We start from the raw sequence: 24,802 nt of genomic DNA, 5'->3' as shown, positions 1-24,802 counted from the left end.
TTTTTCCTAGTGTCAGAAATGTGGACGCTAGGGCGAGTTAGAAATGCTGTTCATATCAGGTTTCTTTGAAAATCTGCTTCTCAATTAACATTGGAGCGGATGAGGAGAAAAAAAGGACTTGGCCGCACTTAGAGGTTGCTAGTTCAAATTCTGTAAATCTCACAGAGATTTTGAGCACATTGTGAGAGACAGGACAAGTTTGTCTACAAAATTGGAAAAGATCACGTGTGTAGAGTGAAAATTGTGGCCGGGAGGAGTTTGGAAAGGAAAAAAATCTGAAGTATGACGAGGAGCTCTCACACTCTAACGATGATGTCACGCACTCTAGCAGGCGCAATACACACCCATTGTAAACTCTTGTGAGGTCTGAAAAAACCATAAAACATAAACTGTGATTATAGAAAAACTGTAAAAAATATCAAAAAACTGATAAAGACTTTTATAGTTCAAAGTCTTGTAGATTGTTTAAAGTTTAAATGGAGTCTGTAGGTGGAAGTATTTGAAACTAGTCGGAGTTCAAAGAGGAGGATGTTAAAGAGGTTTTTAGGCTGATCTCCATAGGAATGCATTGAAAAAAAAATATGGAAAAAACTGAATATATGAAAAAGTATGAAAGGTAGAAAAAAGGTTGAAGGTGAGCATAAAAGAGCTGAAAGAGCTGAACATTTTGATAGTTGAATGGTTTTTGTACCTGAAAGTATGTAGAAGTTAGAGGCGACCGAAAAGCGTACGGAAGAAGAATAATAATATGAAAAATAAAGATTAGGATAACATAGGTTGGAAATGCTTGAAAGCATTTCCACCAACTAGAAAAAGCATTTCCTGCGGAAAATGCGTGGAAATGCTTTATGCTGAAGCAACACTGAAAAACAGCTGAATATTTGAAGAGAATATTAAAAAAGCTGAATATGCGAAAAGTTGAATAAGCTGAATAGCTGAAGAGAATATTAAAAAAGCTGAATATGTGAAAAGTTGAAGAAGCTGAATAGCTGATCAGAATGTTAATAAAGCTGAATATGTGAAAAGTTGGAAAAAATCTGAATAGCTGAAGAGAATTTTCAAGAGCTGAATATGTGAAAGTTTAAAAAAGCTGAATAGCTGAAGAGAATTTTCAAGAGCTGAATATGTGAAAAGTTTAAAAAAGCTGAATAGCTGAACAGAATAATAATAAAGCTGAATATTTGAAGAGTTTGAAAAAGCTGAATAGCTGAAGAGAATATTAAAAAAGCTGAATATGTGAAAAGTTGAAGAAGCTGAATAGCTGATCAGAATGTTAATAAAGCTGAATATGTGAAAAGTTGGAAAAAATCTGCATAGCTGAAGAGAATTTTCAAGAGCTGAATATGTGAAAGTTTAAAAAAGCTGAATAGCTGAAGAGAATTTTCAAGAGCTGAATATGTGAAAAGTTTAAAAAAGCTGAATAGCTGAACAGAATAATAATAAAGCTGAATATTTGAAGAGTTTGAAAAAGCTGAATAGCTGAAGAGAATATTCAAAGAGCTGAATATGTGAAAAGTTGAAGAAGCTGAAGAGCTGAAGAGAATATTAAAAAAAGCTGAATATGTGAAAAGTTGAAGAAGCTGAATAGCTGAAGAGAATATTAATAAAGCTGAATATTTGAAAAGTTTGAAAAAGTGTGTTTGTGTGTGTGTGTGTGTGTGTGTGTGTCTGTCTGTCTGTCTGTCTGTCTTCTTTGAAAAACTACAACTCCCACTGAATGGTCCTGTCCGCCAATCATAGCGCACCTGCTGTCACTTCTGAGTGAGACAGAGAGAGATAGACAGACATTTTAAAGTTTAAATGGAGTTTCTAGGTGAAAGTATGCCTGAGCAGGAGATGTTTGACAAAAAAAACTACAAATCCCACTGACTGCTCCTGCCTGCTGCTCCTGTCAGCCAATCAGAGCACACCTGCTGTCACTCTCAAGATCAGAGCCACAGGCGCGTGTGTATGACTGCCTTTAAGCCTCTCTATCTCTCCATTTCAGCTTAGCGGGGACTCCGAACAAAAGCTTGCCACGCTCACACCAAAACTCCTATGGCCAAAATGTTCACACCTTTAGCGCCACAAGACTCTGCTGAAGACAATGATCACTTTTATTTTTTCCTAGTGTCAGAAATGTGGACGCTAGGGCGAGTTAGAAATGTGTGATTTTCAGCGTTACTTTGAAAATCTGCTCCTCGATTCGCATTAGATTTAATGTGGAGAAAAAGAGACTTGGCCGCGCTTAGAGGTTGCTAGTTCAAATTCTGTAAATGTCACAGAGTTTTTGAGCACTTTGTGAGAGACAGGAAAAGTTTCTCTACAAAACTGGAAAATATCACGTGTGTAGAGTGAAAATTGTGGCCGGGAGGAGTTTGGAAAGGAAAAAAATCTGAAGTATGACGAGGAGCTCTCACACTCTAACGATGATGTCACGCACTCTAGCAGGCGCAATACACACCCATTGTAAACTCTGATCAGGTCTTAAAAAACCATCAAACATAAACTGTGATTGTAGGAAAAGTGTAAAAGATACGAAAGTGAAAAGACATAGCCGTATAGATCACATTCTTGGGCATTGTTTAAAGTTTGAATGAAGTCTGTAGGTGGAAGTTTGTGGAAGTAGATACAGTTGAAAGAGCAGCATGTTTCAGAGGATTTTAAGCGGATCTCCATTGGTTTCCATTATAAAAAAAATATGGAAAAAGCTGAATATCTGAAAAAATATGAAAGGCAGTAAAAAAGTTGAAGAGGAGCCAACGTGAGATGAGAGAGCTGAACATTTTGAATGGTTTTTATAGCTGAAAGTTTGCAGGAGTTACAGGGCGCCAAAATCTGTACGGAATAATAATAATAAGCATAAAGATTAGGATAGCTAAGGTTGGAAATGCTGCATAGCATTTCCACCAATAATAAAGATTAGGATAGCTAAGGTTGGAAATGCTGCATAGCATTTCCACCAATAAAGATTAGGATAGCTAAGGTTGGAAATGCTGCATAGCATTTCCACCAATAAAGATTAGGATAACATAGGTTGGAAATGCTTGAAAGCATTTCCACCAATAAAGATTAGGATAACATAGGTATTAGGATAACATAGGTTGGAAATGCTTGAAAGCATTTCCACCAATAAAGATTAGGATAACATAGGTTGGAAATGCTTTAAAGCATTTCCACCAAATATTCAAAAAGCTGAATATGTGCAAAAGTATGAAAAAGCTGAATATTTGAAGAGAATATTCAAAATGCTGAATATGCAAAAAGTATGAAAAAGCTGAATAGCTGAAGAGAATATTCAAAAAGTTGAATATGTGAAAAGTATGAAAAAGGGAATCTGTTCGCCCAATCGGTCGAACAGATTTCCCAGCAGGCCATGTTCCTTTGTAAATGTTGAGAATAAAACAAAATAAATGAAGTAATTGAAATTATGATTGTTTTATTCACGGCAAAAGTATCATCACTGAAACCAAATAAACATACATTAAAGAATTTTTATATTAAAACAACAAATACTTTTAATAAGGTGCCCCTATCAGAAATCACATCTTTCAGTAAACCTCTGCCTGACACGCGTGCACGCGCAGCCGTCTGTCAGGAGGGTTTATTATTTCAACACGTTCACAGGGAAATTAAAAATAATAAATAGTCCAAGAATATACAGGGAAAACGTATTTTGCACTTCGCCTTCATTGATAGCCTACATTAAACTCACAAAAAATAATTTAGAAAAAAAAAGATAACAACCACTTTCAACACTTCATTGTAAGCTGTCATCTTTTTGCGCAAGGGGGGGGGGGGGGGGGGCACACTGAAAAGAATCTTGTCCCGAGCACGGGCCTGCACACACACACACACACACACACACACACACACACACACACTCTCTCCCCTTCTCATGCATTGATTGATCCACCACATTAAAGTCAGTTAAGTTAGATCTAGATACAATATACCAACAATCCCCTGCTGTTACAGTTACGTTAATGATAACATCGTTTTCTGTACCGTAGGTGAGTCATTTCCTGTAGTTTCTGTAATGTTGCGTTGGTTTCATATCTCCTTTAGTGATTCACATTAGTTAATGTCAAACTTGCTCAGATAATGACCGCCAAGCAACTGTGTTGTTGTTCCTTGGTAGGTGACGTCAGAGCCAGATCACAGGCCACGAAAATGTCAGCAAGCAGGAGCGCCTGCAGCTGCAGGGGGCCAATTGGCCAATTCCCAACATAGTGATATGACAGATAGATAATAGAAATACGGTCCGCGCGGCCCAGATGATTTTTTTTAAGTGCTCGTGTCGACCCCCACATGTCATGAAACACGCCACCCCGGGCGGCTGCCCGTTTGGCCCGTGCCCAAAACCGCTAGTGGTCTAATATATCCTATTGCAGCATAACAGCATCAGTGAGAGTCTAGTGGTTAGAGAAGCGTGCTTGTGAGTGATAGGATCCTGGTTTAAGCCCCAGACTATATATTTAACTCAATTTAGTTCAGTTTTATATTTAGTGCCAAATTCTAACAAAAGTTATCTCAACACATTATTGAGAGAAGGGCATAACCACACTTTATGTCTTAATTATGATTTACAGAGACAACAGACAGATGGACAGACAAGCACAAAGGCCTACACCAAGACAGACAGTCCCAGGGATGCAAGGTGCAACCACAAAATTAACATTAACTGTAATAATATCTGTAGTAATGTGAATATGACTAACAAGTTATTGCAGTTAATATACCAGAGTGATATGAATAGTAGAAAAAATGGCAGTTAATGCGATAGAAATATGAATAATAATAATTATGGTGGTGAATATGATCAAAAGATAAGTAGTAGCAATAAAAGCTGCAATACTAAAGAAAAATACAACTGGTTGTGTTTTCATTAATGTTAAAAAATTAATAGAACTAATAATAAAATATATGAATAACAGTAATAATAGCAGCAGGAAGCGTTAAGAAAGCACAACTCCGGGGAAGAAAGTTAGTAACATGCATTAATGGGACATGAATGATACAGATAGAGATGATAGAAGCTCAGAGTATCACAGGAACACCGGATCTCTCTTGACAGACTATAGCAGCATGATGATGTTTCATGTCAAAGATTGTGCATCTTCATTGAACTGCATTGCCAGGGTTCCATTGCCTGGCTCCCCCGACACAAGCCAGGCGTGAGGGCCCGTTCATCCCTGCTCGCAGCTTTAACTATTATTATTATTGTTTCATGAGGCTAACGTGACGTAGGCCTAGCATTAACTTAACAGACATGAACTTAATCTATGCCTCAATTGTAACTCCAAAACCATGCTGAATTGCATTGTGATGTCCGGATGGACCAGTTTTATGAATATGTTCCCAAAAGATAAAGATATGGACAATAACACAGATGTCCCCTTCTCCGTTCAACAGTTGTCTGCAGCTGTCATTTCAAGGCAGAAGACTTTGTCAGGACTGGACAGACAGCTAAATGGCATTTGGCAAAATCTTTTTTCAATAAATAAAAATGATAACTATTCAAATACTTTATCTTCTAATTTTGATAAATAATATTTGAATTATATTATTACTTTATTTTACTTTTTTACATACCTGTTAATATTTTGTATTATTTTTTCTCTATTTTATTTAATTATTTATTCAATTATGTGCACTGTTGCTTTCTTTGTGCTGCTGTAAGCAACACATTTCTCCTCTGGGGGTCAAAAAGGTTTGTCTTATCATCTATTCACATGGTAACATCACCTTTAGGACTACTTGGCATCACATTTTTTTAATCAACAATATAGTCTTGTTTCACTGGTTGCACAATAAATGATAAATGTACATATTATCCAGATGTCCCTGATTTAGTCAGACCCACTTCCTGCCACTCAACAGTAGCAACTGCAGCGGTAAAAGGGGGGGGGGGGGTAAGTGTGGGCTGCACTTGATTACTGTACACGCTAGATGATCACTACATCACTCACTCTCTTGTGTGCTATTGCTTATGAGTATGAATTTATTTGAGGTAATGTGAAAATGTATTCATTTAAAATATATAATAAGCCTTAAATGTTGTCATCTACAGAAATCTAGAAATAGGATAAGTCAAAATTGATATTCAAATAGCTTTTAACATCTCTAATAAGGTGTAATTGACACAACGGCAACAAGGTAGGACATTTAATTCATTTAATTTTAACAAATGAACAAAATACGAACAGATAAAACAGTTAAGTGAAAGGACGGAACACTATAAAAAACAGCAAGATGAATAAATAACTTATTGAACAATAAATTAAAAACAAAAACAAAAGTCACCTACACAACTTTTATGCTTGTAACTGTGGTCCCAGAGACACTGATCTCCACCTTTAGAGGCACTGCCACGAACTGGGCCTCGATTGGACACCAGAGAGCCTCTGGTATTTCAAGGAGACGTGCGTCCTCGAGTAGGAGGTTGAGGGTGCCCTCTTTCCCCTCTATTTCTGTGACCCCCATGGCCCCAACAACTTCTTCTGTCAGGGATGAGACCACCTATCGAGAGAAAGCAAACGTATATATAGGTACGTATATAGATACTGTATTAGATAAACTTTTCATACACTTTTTAAAAATTTTAATAAGATGCCATATCATGACTTTTTTTATGGCATTTGTAATGATATATTATAAAATGACTTTTTATTACAATTTTATGATATACTTTGACTTTTACTATATTTTTGTAATATACTATTCCATAACTCTTTGAGGATTTTTTGACAGAATATACAATTACTTTTTTTTTTTTTTTACATTTTTTACATACTATACTACTTTTTATGACATTTTAATGACAAACTAAATTATTACTTCAAGACTTCTTTATGGCATACTATACTATGACTCTTTTATGACATTGCTATAATTTCTTTATTACATTTTTAATGACATATTACACTATGACTTTTCTTTTTATGATTTTAATGACATACTGCATTATGAATTTTCCATGACATTATAATGACATGCTGTGACTTTTTTATGGCATACTAAGTTATGATGTTTATGTCACTTTTAATGAGATACTTTGCTATGACTTTTTTAATGACACTTTTATACTAACAATACTATGAGCTTTTTAAATATTTTTTATGACATACCATACAAGGACTTTTTATTTCATTTTATGACATACCATTCTATTACTTTTTGGGGATTTTTTGACAATGACTTTTATTTTATTTTTTTACATACTATATTATTTCTTACGACATTTAATTGACAAGCTATATTATTATTTGTATGCTTCTTTATAGCATACTGAACTATACTATGATCTTTTTATGATTTTTAATGACGTACTGTATTATGAATTTTCCATGACATTTTAATGACATGCTTCGACTTTTTTAAATTTACATTTTTATGATGCTATGACTTTTTTTTTCAACATACTATATTATGATTTTTATGACATACTATACAATTGCTTTACTATGACTTTTTATTGCATTCCTTTATCATGACTATGACATTTCTATGGATATAGCCAACTATACTATTACTTTTTTATTTCATATTTTATTTATTTTATTTTATTTTTTTGACATACTATATCATTATTTTGTATGATTCTTCATGACATATGTTACTATGACCTTTTGATGACATTTGTGTTACCTGATAGGACTTTTTATTACATTTTTAATTACATGTTATACTATGACCTTTTAATTGATTTTAATGATTATGACTTTTTTATGACATACTATATTATTACCCTTTTAGGACTTATTATATTATCACTTGTAATTTTTAATGACATAATCTACCATGACTTTTTTAATGACATGCTATTACTGTTTTATGAACTATACAATTACTTTGTATTTCATGATTACATTATGATTTTTTTTATGACAGTTTTAATGGTAAAGCCCACTATACCATGGTTTTTTATGATATGTTTTATGACAGGCAGATTAACATAGTGGAAAATCACACAATTGTTTCAGCAGACTGTTTTTGGAAATGTGATTGTGTAAAGAAAATAATCAAACAATAATTTAAATAAAGTCTGAATATGGTCTCAAAAGTAAATGACTGCTAGCTCCCAAAACTATTGCTGGTGCAGTACTTCCTTTCTTTCTACTGGATCATTGTTAAATGGGTTGATTAGGCCATTAAACATAGCTGTATATTTTGCAAATGTGATTGTGTAAGGTTTTTTTGTGTATGCCTGTAAAAATTCTCGATCGCATTCACTGTGTTCCAAAATGGTTAAAAACAAGCAAGCAATCAAGCAAGCAAGCAAGCAAACAAACAAACAAACAAACAAACAAACAGAAAAAGTGACACCAAAGTAGCCTACCTCTATCTTTGAGAATGTGGTGCTTTGCAGCTGGGGGCCGTAATCAGAGCGTTTTGCAGGCCTATTGACATGTGTCACTCTGATGCGGGTCCCCACCTGCACAGGTGTCTCAGTGACGGCTGCGTCCCTCCACAGGCAAAGGGGCATGTGAGTTGTATCCTGTAGAATATAAGGTAATACAATATTGTAATGTAGACTATTGACAGCATAATGCCTATGAAAATAGATAAATTATCCCCAATTTACCCCAACAACTTAAATTAAAATAATGAAACTATGGATACTCTACCTGTTGCAGTGTCAGCCTACGTAGAGGGACCACATCTTTCCCACTCTCGACCCTCTGCAAGGCTGATACCTGAACAACAAGTTGGATTGTTATGTTGATTTTACACTTTATAGCAATCCTCAAGAAATGTTAAATTTTATTTCCTTTAGTAGCCAATGCATTCATTTAACCCTTGTGCATCCGTAGGGGCATTTTTGGCTTTATGCTTAATTTTTTTCGATTATTTTGGTTGTGAAATAGAAGGTTCAGGAAGGTGACATTTGTGTCCTCTAAAGTAATAAATGGGAGTTGTTGCTTTTTAAATTAGACACATAAAAATAAAAAAGCTGGGTTACAAGATTTAACTCAATGAAAGTGGAAATTAATATTATCATTTAATGGCAGTTTTTTAAATGCAGGCATTTTGTCGTTTTAAAGGTATGCGCAAGGCTTAAAATAATAATAAAAAATTGTATGTATGTATATATATTATTTATTATTTATTTTATTTCTTTACTCACTTCCACAACTTCGCCCTCCACCGTCATCAAACCTATCCCCTCCGAACATCTGCTGAGGGCGGTCACAGCAGACCTGGGTCGGAGGAGAGCACCTGCCTCCTCTCGCAGCTCATCTGAAATTAGAAGCGGTGCGCTTCTAAAGAATTTTGTGTTCTTCGTAATATTAATATAATAAGGCAGACTCTGCCCCCTCAGTGTGTGGCCTTTTATAACGTAGCTTTTTCCCTCTGATATTTTTGAGGCAAACTCTTCATAAAAAACAACTTTGCTGATCGTCTTGCCATCAGAAATTACCGCGATTTTATTTCTCTTGATGGTGCCTGCTGTGGCACCACCGTTTGAAAATGTCCATGACAGGACTTTTGTCTGTTCGGCCGTTTCCACCACGCATACGTGGAGAGGTGGTGGCCGGAAAAAGGGGGTGTTGGGCTTAGTCCACAGCAGTGATTTCAAAGCCATCTGAAATGACAAGATAAACACAAGTAACATTACTATACAGATAAGCACACACACACACACAGACACACACACACACACACACACACACACACACACTGTCATCTAAGATGGCAGAGATATGATTGCCAAACTCCTCTCTCTTACATTCTTGTTATGAACACTTTTCTTTAAAATCTTCATAACTTTTTCATTCATTTCACTGTAACAGTTCACAGTTAACCAGCGCTGATATAGCCTATAGCCAACTCAAATGTAGGCATTTTTCTTTTCTTTTTTAAAGCTCGACATAGGAATACATCTTATCAATTAAAATGATCGATTTTAAACTTCAATAATTAGCATATGTTAGCAAACATAGACAAGAACAAGAACACTTACTTCTTCTTTCTTCAACTTCTTCTGGATCAATGAGCCAATTCGCGCCACTGGAGCACTTATCGAAGCTCGCGCACACAGTAAAGCCCTGATTATGCTTCCGCGTAGTGATCACGCAACGGCAACGCAACGGCCACGCAGTTGCTTGGAGACCGTGATGGTTCTGCGTTGGGTTTACGTGTCGAAATGCAATTCAATGCCACACAGGTAAAGGGCGCTATGTTTTTTGTAAAGACTGACCGACCGACCGAGACTCTCGACTAGGGTTGGGCATCGAGATCCGGTTCCAAATAGGAACCGGTTCCTAACCTCCGGTTCCGGAACCGTTAAGAAGCTGTTGGAATTGCGATCCTTTTTTTCCGTTTTTTAAACGTCCGCACTAGTTTGTTTGTTTTACTCCGCTCGCACTAGTTTGTTTGTATTACACTGCCCGGTGTGCGGAGACTCCGCGCCCGTTTGTGTGTTACTCCGCTGTACTACTTTGTTTGTATTACTCCGCCCGGCGTGCGGAGACTCCGCAAATTTCTACTTCATGATAATCTTTTCTTCAATCACAGCAATGTAATCAAAGTGATTTTATCGCTGACACTCGTGCTGTTAGGACACAGTGTATAGTGTAGGCATAATATTAGGTTAAACATTTAATATTTAGATGAAATGGGCTATTTAGACATAACATTTAGTCTATATTTAACATTGACATATTTTTAGGCAAGAAATAGGCTAAATCATTTATCACAAAGTTCACAAAAATTGCTGTAAAAAAATTAATCACTTGTTAAAAGTTGTTTGTTGCTAAATGTGGCGAAATGTTGCTGCTGATTGGCTGCAGAAAAAAAATGACTTTTTGGTAGCTATAGTAAAATGTTTTAAATTAAGTCATTTATACATAGTAAAATTAAAATTCAGTGGGAACTAGAGTATTGTAAGTAAACATTTTAATATTTACACATTTTATTCATGTAATACATGTACTGAATAGGAAGAGTAGGCTACATTTAATTTTATATTCACAAATACAATTTAAATGATTTATAGCCACTGCACATTAACTTTAAAATACTAATTCAGTTTTACTCTGAAAATCTTTTTTTATCATTGATGAATAATTTCTAGTAAATGTCACATTTCTTTCTCACATTTCTACTGATACTACCTCCGCTACTTGTAGTACTCTTCTGTTGGCCATCTGTGGTACATTTGTGTAGGACATGTGTCTGTCGCGTTTGAACATGGTGTAACCCTCTAAATGGAGACTGTCTACAAAGTAGCCTTGAAGCTGAGATTCTGTGAGACACAACACATCTGCAAGACACAGTTCATGATGGCTCTTGATGTCATTGACATGAGCTGGGAGTCCCTCTGTATTGTGGTGAATAATGGTCATTGTGTCAGGTCTGCTCAATGTATCTTTGATCTGAAGAAGAGGCATCATGTCGTCCAAGTTGACTTGTCTCATAGTTTGCAGGGCTCCAGTGATTTGTTGGTTGGCGTATATTTTACTCTCATCCATATCCAGAATGTGCAGTCCACTGAGAGAGGTCACTCTACTAACCGCGACATAAGACATTCCAGCCTCAAAAATGTGTTTCAGTGAGACCACAGCTGATGTTCTTGTCATACCTTGCACTTTGTGAATTGTACAAGCAAAGGCCAGTTTAATAGGAAACTGTCTGCGTACCACTCCTTTCTGTTTCAGATTCTCCTCGGCTCTCTCGATGTACACTAGATTGTCTGGTCCACCTGGTGCTCTATTACGGTAATCACCTTCCAGCTGTTTCATCATCCATCTTAAGCCCAAGCATAGTGACATGTGCAACACCATTTTGTTCAGAAGTTATTACCCTGACCAGAGTAGAGAAAGATCCATTCACCAATCCTTGAGACACATCTATATTTCTGGTGAGCATGACACGAGCACCCTCAGCAACGTTTACAGTATCTGGTAACTCATTTCTGTTTCCTTTATATGGTTTGGCTTGTCGTGCCATTCTGCCAGTTCGTGGGTCCTTCTTGTAGTCATCTGCATCAATGTTGGTGATATGAGAATGGAGCAGAGCTAATGTTGTTGAGTTGTGTGAGTCAACTTGTTTATTAGTTGCAAAAATGTGCAGTACATCATTTGGACAAAGTGCTGGTTCAGTGACGGCCTGTGACAGCAGAGCTCTGTCTGATTCAGACAAAACACGTGACTTTTCTTTCACTCGGATCCTGTTCAGCATCTCTGCAAAGGCAACATCATCCTTCTGACGCATAATCTCAGTCAGAGTGATCATCTGAAAGTGTTCCTGCCAAAGGTCAATCTCACATGGGTCATACACACACAGAGGTTTGGACTGTCTCACTGGTGGAAGCTGGTAAAAGTCTCCTACAGCTATGACTGACATTCCTCCAAAGGATCTCTGACTGCCTTTGATCTGTTTGAGTCGCGCATCAACATAGGCAAACAGGGGCTTTGACACCATGGACACTTCATCAATGATGAGGATTTCAGCATTCAACAGTTCAGATCTGACTTCATCCAGTTTGTTGCCAAGTCCTTGAAAGGGAGGTTTTAGGCTTCTGGGCAGCTTGAAAAGAGAGTGCAGTGTTGTTCCTGAGATGTTAAAAGCAGCAGTTCCAGTGAAAGCAGTCAGCAGGACAGTGGGGTTTGATATGTCAGCTTCTTCAGAACGTCTCGGCAGCTTGCGCAGTATCTTAGAGGACTCACAGTAGATGCATTTAATGAGATGTGACTTTCCTGTTCCAGCACCACCATTGATGTAAAAACAGAACTGCTCTGGATTAAGGCCACAGACTCGTTTCACACACCAGTCTCTCACTGCATAGAATACACAGGCTTGTTTCTGGTTCAGATTCTGATACATCTGTCGTAACAGTGTGGGGTCTAATGCAGGGGGCTCTCTGATGGCTCTGGCTTCAGTGACAGCATTAGCCTGATTTATGTACTCTGGGACATTCTCTTGTTCATTTTCATGATCTGGTTCTCTTGACTCCAGTTCTTCAACACACTCCAACCTCACTACTTCAGATTCTGGTGCCAGATTACACCATTCATCAATCACACCTCTGTTCTGCTCATACTCTTCAACTGCATTTTCAATCTGCTCACTGTTTTTCTCATATTTGTCTCTGTTTCGTTTCACAATGTGTTGGACATATTCGGGATGGTCAGAGCCTGGTAGTTGAACACAGCCACTGTTGTAGAAGGACTCATATGTGGGAAAGTACGGCCTTTTCAGTTCCTGCTCTGATCGGTGAGGAATGTACAGTTTCAGTAATGTGTCATAATACTTCTCAGGATATTTTTCCTGTGATGTGCGGTGATATCTGATGATAGCAGGCTTATCGTTTTTCCGCCTTTGCACAAATCCCATCTCATTCAGGAGGGGCAACACATCTTTACCTTTTGTTTGCTGGCCATAGACAATCCTGCAAGTAGCTGCAAAATCAGCCAAACACATCTCCTCAAACTCTGGTGTTTCAGGTCTGGCTTTGTATTTGTCAGTCAAAGACGTCATCCACACATCTGCACATTCTGATGTTGTGTTCTCCAGGAACGAGAGGGGACGACTCATTTTCAATGCGTTGTCATCAGTCGGTATAAATATGACACCACGGGAACACTTTTTCATGTTAATGCCACATGCACGGGTCACACACTCCTGAGCACTGACCTCTCTCTTTTTTGAGTATGCCTGCATGATTTCCCTCATTTCATCACATTCGTTTTCAGTATTCAGACATGCCAGCTTCTTTTTTGGTTATGTACTCTGTGAGATACACAATGCATCCGTGTGCGTTCAGTATGTACTGTATATCCATATTTGAGTTACAGGTACACTGCTTATTTTTGTTTCTGCCATATCTACTAGAAGCCTGGCTGCGTGACGCACACACATGTCTTACAGAAGGCTGATGTCCCAGGTTTACTGCATGAGAAGGTCCTGCAACACATGGTTCATCTCTGTGATGTCCTGTCTTTACGATGCAGGGCTTGAAGACCTCCGGCACGGTGCCGGAAATCCAGCGTAGCAATATTTTGGTGAAGTGTTTTTTTTTTTTTTTTTAACTGTAACCAGTCGTTTAAAGTGATAGTTCCAACTACCAATGGTACTCAAGGTAACCAAGGAGTTCTAGCCAATCAGAGCAGAGTAGGGCGGGCCTTAAGTTTCCAGGCACCTCGGACCGGGACAACGTAGCCAGAGCGATTGATAACATCAGCCCAAAGGCAGCCCTGCACACTTTTCATTCAGACAAACTAATGCGACTGCCACAGTTGTTAGATTTCATCAATGAGACCAACATTAATCTAATAAAAAGAATTTAACCAGCCAGCGGCAAACCTCTAAAAGCGTGCGGATAAGTTACTTGGCTCGTTTTTCTCCCCCGGGATGACGACAGAGGTTGGCCCCGGGCGATCAGATCAGTAGACCGGCGCTGCCGCCGCTGTGACAGCCGTTGCCCTGGTCACCGGTCACGGCTCCCACAGACTCTGCACTGGATTAAACTGTGACTTTCTCGCATGAAAAATATTAAAACTGTGACGTGTTAACAGCGCTAAAGCCAGAATTAAAACAGCTTTTAGCAGCTTTACTGCTATCGCTGTCGATTGCCGCGAACTAGCGATAGCGATGCTCATAGGCGTAATTTATGGGGGGGATGGGTGGGTTGCAACCCACCCAATAATCCAAACCAGCCACCACAACCCACCCAATATGATATCACAATTATTGATATTGAATGTTCAGCATTATAATCACAACAGTGTGGTAGATTTTCTCAATTTACCAGTTAAAAATAGTGACGTTTGTCTGTGCCCCCTCCCGCTCTGAGATTTGGTTTCGCCCACCTTGCCGGACCTGCGCTTCTCTACTTTCTCTCCCGGTCTCTCCCGGTCTCTCCCCGCATCAGCGGTAGTATGAAGAAAGCACGCGAAAAAAAGCAAAAGAATAAAAGTATCTTCCCAACAGGAGGTAGCTACTGCTAGGGCTCCAGTGCCACCACTCACGGTTGCCCCCCCCCCCAGCCGGCGAGTTCGACAGTGCGTGCGCGTATAGCCCCGTTCACATACGTCGCTACTCGCCCGTCACTCGCTTTCTCGCTGAATTCTACTCGCTGGCAAAAAAAACTCACTGCCGCCGGCGGCGACTTCAAGCGACAACTCTCTGTGGAACTCTCTGTTGACGGCAACTGTCGATCATCTCTATTCTACATTGTGATTGGTACTCGCTTCACTCGCATCGCAGAAAGTTAAAATTATTTTATCTCCGATCGACCACATCACATCGCCTGTCCTGGTCCACATTCCGCTAGAACACATTCACATTCATTGACAGTTGTCTCTCAGAGATGGGCGAGTGACGACGTATGTGAACGAGGCTTCAGTCAAAACCAAAACACCAAGGAAGGCTGAGGAATAGTCACCCACTTTTATTATTATTATTATTATTATTATTATTATTATTATTATTATTATTATCATTATTAATAATAATAATAATAAACGAATTGTGTTTTAGTCATTTTTGTTCTCATCTTTTCTTGAATGCTTAAACTCCTCAACCCCATTTAGTATGTCAACATTTGTATCAGTACCAGCAGTTTGTAAGAAATTGGTCAGTAATTGATATGTCATATTTTGTTTCTCAGAATTCACCAAATTGATGCATTAAAATGAAATTATTCAAAATTTTCTCCCGGGGGGCCATGCCCCCGGACCCCCCTAGAGGATCGCAATCCCCCCACCATAGTCTCCAAAGATCCTGTGGGAAACACTACAAACCCATTTGTAATCGGGACAAAATACTTAAAGTTAGAGACAATTAAGGACCATGAGTCCTAACAAGAACACTTGCACGCACTTTAATGTGTATTTTGTACACGTTCAAGACCCATTTTTATGCATTTTCTGAGTCGGTCAACTTTATTTTAGGCACAAACTATATATCTGGGCTGGTAAACCCAAACCTGCCGCAGTGGCTGGTGGCCAAAGAATATATATATATATATATATACACACACCTGCTTCACAGGTGGAAATCTCAACCACCCCAATGTTCAACTCAAAGTTACGCCCTTGGTGATGCTAATTTCTGAGGTATTATACGTTAGCATTAAGCTAGCGGACTTTATGCTTAGTGATACTGGCTGTGTGTGTTTTGAATGTTGTTTCAAACTATAATGTGGGTTTACTCTCAAAGTGCACCAGATTAATTCATTTAGATTGCAAATGTTCAGAATTTTCTTCTCCCCAATGCATAAAAAAATTTCAGGCACAGGATTTTTTCCTGCTTCAAGCCCTGACGATGTCAGCATAAGATACCTTTGGTGCACTTGTCTTATCACTTTGACCTCTGTGGTTTACCTGGGTCAGATTAGAAGGTTCTGCTACACATGAGTCATTACTGGGACGTACTCTCTTGACAACATCAGCATAAGATACCTGTGGTACACTTGTCTTATAGTCTTGTCTAATAGTAGTAGTTTTAGTAGTACTAACAGAAGTAGTAGCTGTAGTAGCAGTAGTAGTAGAAGTAGTAGTAGTAGCAGAAGTACTAGTAGTAGCAGTACTAGCAGAAGTACTAGAAGTAGTAGTAGTAGTAGCAGAAGAAGTACTCGCAGAAGTACTTATTATTCTTCTTCCGCCCGTTTAGTAGTAGTTGTAGTAGTACTAGCAGAAGTAGTAGCTGTAGTAGTAGTAGTAGTAACAGAAGTAGTTGTAGTAGTAGCAGCAGCAGTAGTAGTATTAGTAGTAGCAGTAGTATTAGCAGTAGTTATAGTAATATTAGTACAAGTATTAGTAGTAGTAGAAGCAGAAGTACTAGTAGTAGTAGTCCTAGTACTACTACAAGTAATGGAGGTAGTATCAGTAGTAAACTAGAAGTAGTACTAGTACAAGTACAAGTAGTGGACATGGTATCAGTAGTAGGCTAGTAGCAAAAGGAGTAGTAGTACGAGTAAAAGTTCAAGTAGTGGACGTAGTATCAGTAGTAGACGTAGTAGTAGTACTAGTACTACTACAAGTAGTGGAGGTAGTATCAGTAGTAGGCTAGTAGTAGTAGTAGTAGTACTATTACAAGTAGTGGACATAGTATCAGTAGTAGTACTAGTACAAGTTCAAGTAGTGGACGTAGTATCAGTAGTAGAAGAAGTAGTAGTAGTAGTAGTCAGACAGACAGAGAGTGAGACAGAGAGAGATAGAAGTGTTGTAGTCAAGACCGCATCAACCGAGACCAAGACATTACCGAGACCAGAGAGTGCCGAGACCGAGACAAGACCAAGACTTTTAGAGGTTGAGACCGAGACAAGACCAAGACTTTTAGAGGTCGAGACCGAGACAAGACCAAGACCATATAGATCAAAGGAAAAACAACAAAATGGGAGTTTTTTAAAAATAAATTTAATTTAAGTTTGCTCTTAAATAAATGCAACAACAAAAACAATCTTTGTGCTGTTGTTTTCATAGCAGCACAATGAATGAAATAAATCTCAAGTCATAGGCTGTGTCCGAAATCACTCCCTACTCCCTATATAGTGCACTATATAGGGAGTTCGCCATTTTGTAGGGGTGTCCGAATGTGTAGTGAGCATTACTATTCCCTATATAGTGCACTCAAAGTTTCCCACAATGCATCGTGAAAAGTAGTGTACAGCCGATGGTCACTAGCCGAGCAAATTTTACCATCATGCATTGCGCTGAAAGACAAATCGCGAAGGGACGAGAGGAGAGAGAGCAGGAAAAAGCGGAGGAAATATGAATAATCGTACAATAATAAATGTTAATATTTAATATATGTATTGCAGAGCAGATCAAGACGACACAAACGGCCAAAGTGTGATGTTTTCCTTTATTTACTTTAAAAAAAACGCGATATATATTAATTATTTATATATGACTTTGGGCGAGCGGCCGGTGATAGGCGGCGGTTGGCGGCGACAGTTGGCGGTGGCTGTGGCGGTCGGCCGGCCGGCGATAAGCTGCATTAGCCGGCGACAGGCGGCGGTGGCCGTGGCGGCCGGCCGGCCGGCGATAAGCTGCATTAGCCGGCGACAGGCGGCGGTGGCCGTGGCGGCCGGCCGGCCGGCGATAAGCTGCAGTGGCCGGCGACAGGCTGCGGTGGCTGGCCGGCCGACGAGAGGCGGCGGCGGGGTATTCGTCCGTCAAAAACCGTCACTCAAACCAAAGCGCCGTATGACAGTCTGAACACTATAAAGATGCGGAGATGAGGGACAGATTGTGGCGAGCGATCGCCGAGGAGTTTGGGATCGGGGACGGACTGCAGCCTGTTCAGGTCTGGTGGATCGCGGAGATGTGGGGTGCCGGTAGTGCTGCAACCTGGTCCTGAAGTCCACCTGGACCCGATCGGGATCGTTGAAAATAAAAATAGCAGTGAGGACGATGTAGTGATCGTCTCATTATTGAAAATTATTTTTTTCTCAAGAAATGAAACTGCCACGGAATCCCCTTATTGCTGGAGGACTCGTTCTTTTGGTTTTGTAAATTTTCGCAACGAATATGTAGCTATTAAAAAATAATTATCCTGGTAGTTTCTCTGCGTGAGCGGAATCTGACACGTATTAATTATGCGTCAGGACAGGAAAAAAACTCTTATCAGTAAAGCATGGACAAAAAGCCTATCAGCAATGGTCTCGACCGGTCTCGTTCAAAAAACCCGAGGCCGCCCGGTCCGAGACCGAGACAAGACCGAGTAAAAATGCCGTCGATACCAAGACGAGACCAAGAACCTAAAAAAATGGTCTCGAGACCGGTCTCGAGACCAAGACCGATCTCGAGTACTACAACACACTTAGTAGGCTGTACGCTGACACAGAAAAGTCTTTCCCTCCGATGAGAATCTGGATCTCTCATATAAAACATCGTCAGGGATAGAAAAAGGGTTTTGCCGGTCTCTGAACACTATAGTTCTCCTACAAGACCCTCTCACGATCCACCGAGCTTCTTTTTTTTCTATCGGCGCACTAAGACAGCTGATTGGTCAGTCGGCGGTGTGTTTTTCCACGTTGATCTCTTATCAGGAACATAACCTGCTCCGGAGCAGGTTAGCTCCACAGCGTACGTTACTATGGCGATCTACCCCGGTAAGAAGTGAACCAGCGTCGTAGGACGGAAAACCCAGGGTTAACACTTAAGTTACCTCGCTAAGCCCAAATCCTGCTTCGTAGGACAGGCCCCAGGTCTACTCTCGTGCAGTGCGCACACGTCACCGAGACCTCACAGGCAGGTTTCCACAGTTCCAGGCACATTTAAATGCAATAAATAATCAACTAATTGAATCAACACGTGAATTTATATTTGTATAGATTGTCCCGTCACATCTGACGTCAGATCAAAGGCGGATGGCACGCGTAACGGAATCTCAGCCTCTCGGACCAAAACATCTCCCTCTCTCTCTCCTGTTTTTTATAATATCGGCATTTTTATTATTATGATACACGCGCACAGCGCGTGATGCGTGTGGTGGGAGCGGCGGCGCTGCTTCTGTCATCGGGTTGTCAAGTGACGGAACTTGCACTGAACCTCCCCTAACGCATTAAAGGTGAGGAGAGGAGCTCATTTGATTGGTGAAGATCTGAATCGGCTGTATTAATCCCAGTCCACGCCTCGTCTCCTCGTCTCCCACTCAAGGTGCGTGTCAACAGGGGCGATTTAAAACGCATGTGGACGCGCCGCTTCACAGTATTGCACGCTTGGTGGGCTGCCACTAGAGGATGATTGACAGGCGCTCTCCTTTAAACAACACATTTTTGCGAGCGTTCGGGAGGTAGCGTCGCGGCGAATGTCGAGAGACGGCGCGCGAGTTGGCCGCTCCTCATTTGCCTAAAGTTGAAGTCGAATCTACTTTATGCTAATCAGAGGCGCCGGGCTTGACTCGCCGCCTCGGGAACGCTCGCAAAAATGTGTTGTTTAAAGGAGAGCGCCTGTCAATCACTCGCGCGTCCACTCGCGTTTAAAATCGCCCCTGTGGACACGCCCCTATAGACAATGAATGGGACGCGGGGAAACACCGCTGCCTGTGGACACGCACCTTCACGCCTTCTTCGAGGTGTGCCTGCGCGAGCCTGCGCGGTGCACGAATCTTGCAAAGTCCAGGCGGACACACCCCGTCGGCGTGGCGCTGAGCTGAGTGCTGACTGCGCCTGGTCTATGAAACTAGGGCCCTAAGTCTCTTGTGTGATATTGCTTATGTGTATGAATTTATTTCAAGTAATGTAAAAATGTGTTCATTTATAATATATAATAAGCCTAATATGTTGTCATCTACATCCCAGCAAACATTTTGACGTCTACTTGACGTCTAATCAACGTCGGTCAGTCAGGTCGATTCGACGTCTACCAGAGGTGCTGAAATTAAAGTTTTTCTGACGCCGTTCTCATGACCGACGTCATTTCGACGGCATATCAACCTTTGTCAAAATACACATGTAATGTATTAAATTTAAAAATATGTTTACCTAAATCTAGTTTCAACTAGTGCCTACATAACTGGCATTACCACATCCATACATTCTATGACAAGCACAGCTCTTGTGCTGTATACATGTGCAATTCTCAATGCTCTAATCTACAACTATTTAAATTAACTTATCAATTTCAGCAAAAAAATCCTTAAAATGCAAAGAAGTCAAAAAGTCCACCAGCTAGACAACACCAGCAAATTTCACATTTGCCAACTTAAAATATCACAGGAATGGTGAACCTGGTCAAAACTTTCATAGTAAATAAACTCACCTGTGATAAAGTTAAAAATACTCGAGTAATGTTCACCCATACTGTAAAATACAAGTAGTACATGGACTAATCTCAGGTGAAAAAAAAGAAAAAAAAAGACAGCATTCAGGACGAGATATATGTGACGAGTTATCTATATATTGAATAATGGAATAAAAAACGAACATGAATATTGGAACAAATGTTTTATTGACTTCCTTTTTATTGCAGTCCTGTGGGGGTCTGCCTCTTGCCCCCACTCCTTGCTGGGGCATGTTTAAGGTGGTTCTGAATCACACTCTCTGCTTCTGTGGCCTTTGGACTCCATCTCTTCACAGCAGCTGGAGAGAGGGCATAAGAAAAAAATAACATTTTAACAGAGCGCCTATTCAGATGTTAAATGCACTTTATAGATGGCAAGAACAAATTATAGAGCGAAAACCTTCTGCGCATGCTCCGTCTCTCCGTCACGTTTTAGGTGTATGTCAAGCGACACCTATAGGCCTGGCATATGAACTACAGCGTTTTCGGTGGATCCGTCTAGATGCAAATATTCTTGAAACAATGCCGAGGAAGAGAGAGAGAAAATAACGTTTTCACCCCCGTCTGGACGGCCCCTTAAAGTGTTATGGTTCTGTAATGATGCTAAACCGAGAGTTGCACAGATGTTCGGCTCGGTTTAGCATCGAGCACCTCACGTAGCCTGTGAGCTAACTCAGGGCTAGTTTCACACGGCAGCTAACTCGGCTGCTATCCGCCGCTCGGTTACAGATAAAAGCAACAAAAAAAACAACTATCTGTAACAATACACGATGCAGCAACACAATCAAAACTCTAACATGCAACTGATAAACGTATAATGTCTTACCAAACATAGTTTCATTTTAAATTACAGTACTTTTAGTAACTCACCTTTCACAGGTGTCTGTCTCCTCCTCGTCAACTGACGCTGCAAAGTTCTTCTTGCGCATGCGTAGGAAACCGCTAGGTGCGCTCACTACGCGAGGAAAAATAGTTCCTAGATGGATGCTAGAATCACAAACATTTTAGCCCACATTGCCAATATGATACTACATTATTTTCTTAAATTCACGAACATATTTCCATTATTTCGCATAGTTTTTTTTAGCATTCGTGCGTTGATATGTCGTTGAAACAACGTCTAAATGACGTTGGTCATTTCAGTCCCTCAGATAGACGTCAGATCAACCTGCCTGCCCGACGTTAATCAGACGTCCCGACATGATTGGATATCTGCATCTCGGCACAGCAGTAGATAGAGGAAATCATTCTTGACAGTGTTTTTTCAGTTAAATATGTTTTCTTTGAGATCGTCTTCCACCTAATGTTATCATGTCGAAAAAAAGTCGAATTAAAGTCACGTCGTGACGCGACGTCGATTGGACGTCTTCATCTAGACGCAGGTCGAGCAAACGTTTTCTGGCAGTGTTTATTCAGTTAAACCGCTCTAAAATGCTTATTGAATTAGGTCATATTTGCCATGATATTATTTTATCATGTTGAAAAACAGTCGAATTAAAGTCACGTCGTGACGCGACGTCGATTGGACGTCTTCATCTAGACGCAGGTCGAGAAAATGTTTGCTGGGATAAATCTAATAATAGGATAAGTCAAAATTAATATTCAAAAAGCTTTTAAAATCTCTAATATGGTGTAATTGACACAACGGCAACAAGTTATGACATTTGATTAATTTAATGACAAAAATATTTTTATATAACAGTTGAATACATTGAATTAAACAGTTAATTGAACGAAAGGAACAATATAAAAAACAACAAGATTAACTGAACAACGAAAACAAACCTATCTACACAACACTGATCGCGGTCACTGTTTTTCCCGAGAGAGTGACCTCCACCATCAGAGGCACCTCCACCATCCTGGCCTCAATAGGAGCCCACAGTTCCTCCGTTATGTTGAGGACGCGTGCGTCCTCCAAAAGAAGGTCGAGGGCTCCATCCTCCCCCTCAGCTTCAATGACCCCCGTGGCCCCCACGATCTCCTTGGTCACAGTTGAGACCTCCTATTGAGAAATAGTAAACATCAGATACCATATTAGACCAACTTTTAATACCACTTTTAACATTTTTAATAACAAAATGAAATAAAAATATATTTTTTACTGTTTTATGAACTATACAATGACCTTTTTTTCATTATTATACTTTGACTTTTTATGACATTTTTTTTTATAACATATATAGTGTTTTTTGAACTATCAATGAGCTTTTTTTCATTATTATACTTTGACTTTGTATGACATTTTTAATAACATATTATACTGACTTTTTATGACATTTTAATGAAATATTATACTGACTTTGTATGACATTTTTAATAACATATTATACTGACTTTTTATGACATTTTTATGACATATTATACTGACTTTTTATGACATTTTAATGAAATATTATACTGACTTTTATGGCATTTTTATTATATTGACTTTTTATGACATTTTTAATTACATATTATACTGACTTTTATGACATTTTTAATTACATATTATACTGACTATTCTTAGACATTGACGTAAGTGTTTGCCTGATATAATTCTCAATAACGTCCACTGTGTTCCAAAATTGTTACAAACAAACAAACAGAAACAATGACAACAAATAAGCCTACTTGTAGCTGTGAAAAATTTGTGCTGTGCAGCTGGAGGCCGTAGTCTGAGTGTTTTGGTCTCAGGTGTGTGACTTTGACAATGGTCCCCAGCTGCAATGATTCCTTTAAGATCGCTGCCTCCCTCCACAGGCAAAGCTGGACACGGGTTTTATCCTGTAGAAGATAAGATAAGATAATATTGTAATGTAGGTTATTGACACCATAATAATTATTTAATATTAACCATAATAGAAATAAATAAATAAATCCAAATTTATCCTGAAAAAAACTTGAATTAAATGAATTAACCTACCTGCTGCAGGATCATTTTTAGAAGAGGGACAGCTGCTTTCCCCATCTCCACCTTTTGCACGGTAGATAACTGAAAAACAAGTTAGATTGTTATGTTAATTTCATATTGTATACTCAATAATACAAGAACTGTTAAACTGTATATCCTTTTGTAGCCAATACATGTATTTAATCCTTGTGCAACCGTAGGAATATTTCTGGCTTTTAACTTAAATGTTTTGATAATTTTGGTCCTTAAATACATGGCATACATTTTGGTAAGGATGTGTTATTGTAACTAATGTTCTTGATTGAACCTCAGTTCCTATAATACGTTTACAATTAAATGTGTGGTCAGAAATAGAACTTTTATAGCAGTTTTCGGAAGGTGACATTTGTGTCCTCTAAAGTAACAAATGGAAGTTGTTGATTTTTTTTATTTGACACTGCACAAAAATAAAAGTGCATAAAAAACAATGTTGTTGCTAATCATTGACACAGCCCAGGCCATGAAAACAGGGGGGAAAACTAGCATTTCGCATATAGAATAAATAGTTCTTTTTTGTTTAGTTTTGTTTTTAATAGCAACAATAACAACAAATCATCATCATTTTGAAAATGAGTGAATATTGGGTAGGCTATGATCAGGACTGAAGTTGGTGATTTAACTCAGTTAAAGTGCAAAATAATAATAATATTATTTTATGACAGTTTAAGGAATACAAGGCTTAAACTAAACAAATATTATATTCATACATTTTTATTTAATTTGTTTTCTTTACTCACTTCCACCACCGCTGCCTCCACTGTAATTAGCCCTGCCTTTTCTCTGCAGCTGCTGAGGGCGGTCAGGGGTGATAAGGGGCAGAGGAGGGCACCTGCTTTTTCTCTGATTTCCTCAGAGATGTGTAGGGGAGCACTTCGGAAAAAAATCTCCTTCGTGATGAGCAAATAAAAAGGAGGGGACTCCCCCCTTAGCTGGAGGCCCTTCACCATATAGCTTTTGCCCACATTCATTTTGGAGGCAAACTCCTCATAAATTGTGGCCTTTTCCACAGTGTGGCCGTCTGAAAACACTGCCAATTTATTATTTTTGGTGGTGCCTGCTGTGACACCACCTTCTGAAAAATTCCAATTACCGTTTTCGGCCGTTCCAACATTTCCACCAGACAAAGGTGGATGGGCGGCGGCCTAAAAAATGG

General features: G+C 39.3%; 1 protein-coding gene and 1 long non-coding RNA gene across 2 annotated transcripts in view; both read right to left on the bottom strand.

The window, feature by feature from the left end:
* LOC311011713 overlaps positions 1–24,802 on the bottom strand; it is a 354,053-nt gene that overhangs the window by 27,898 nt on the left and 301,353 nt on the right. The gene's annotated exons all lie outside the window — the stretch shown is intronic.
* Positions 22,507–24,491, bottom strand: LOC311012409 (uncharacterized protein; the record flags this gene model as incomplete). Its single annotated transcript, XM_084007874.1, has 4 exons — positions 24,387–24,491; positions 23,623–23,691; positions 23,331–23,483; positions 22,507–22,722 (listed from the first exon to the last, which is right to left on the bottom strand). Exons 2-4 carry the CDS (start codon positions 23,665–23,667, stop codon positions 22,507–22,509), a joined length of 414 nt encoding a protein of 137 aa, XP_083864000.1. The 5' UTR covers positions 23,668–23,691; positions 24,387–24,491.

The sequence above is a fragment of the Eutrigla gurnardus genome, assembly GCF_963514095.1.
Source record: "Eutrigla gurnardus genome assembly, chromosome: 4".
Taxonomy (NCBI): Eukaryota; Metazoa; Chordata; class Actinopteri; order Perciformes; family Triglidae; genus Eutrigla; species Eutrigla gurnardus.
Note: the sequence above shows the minus strand (reverse complement) of the source record. Positions and strands in the feature narration are given on the sequence as shown.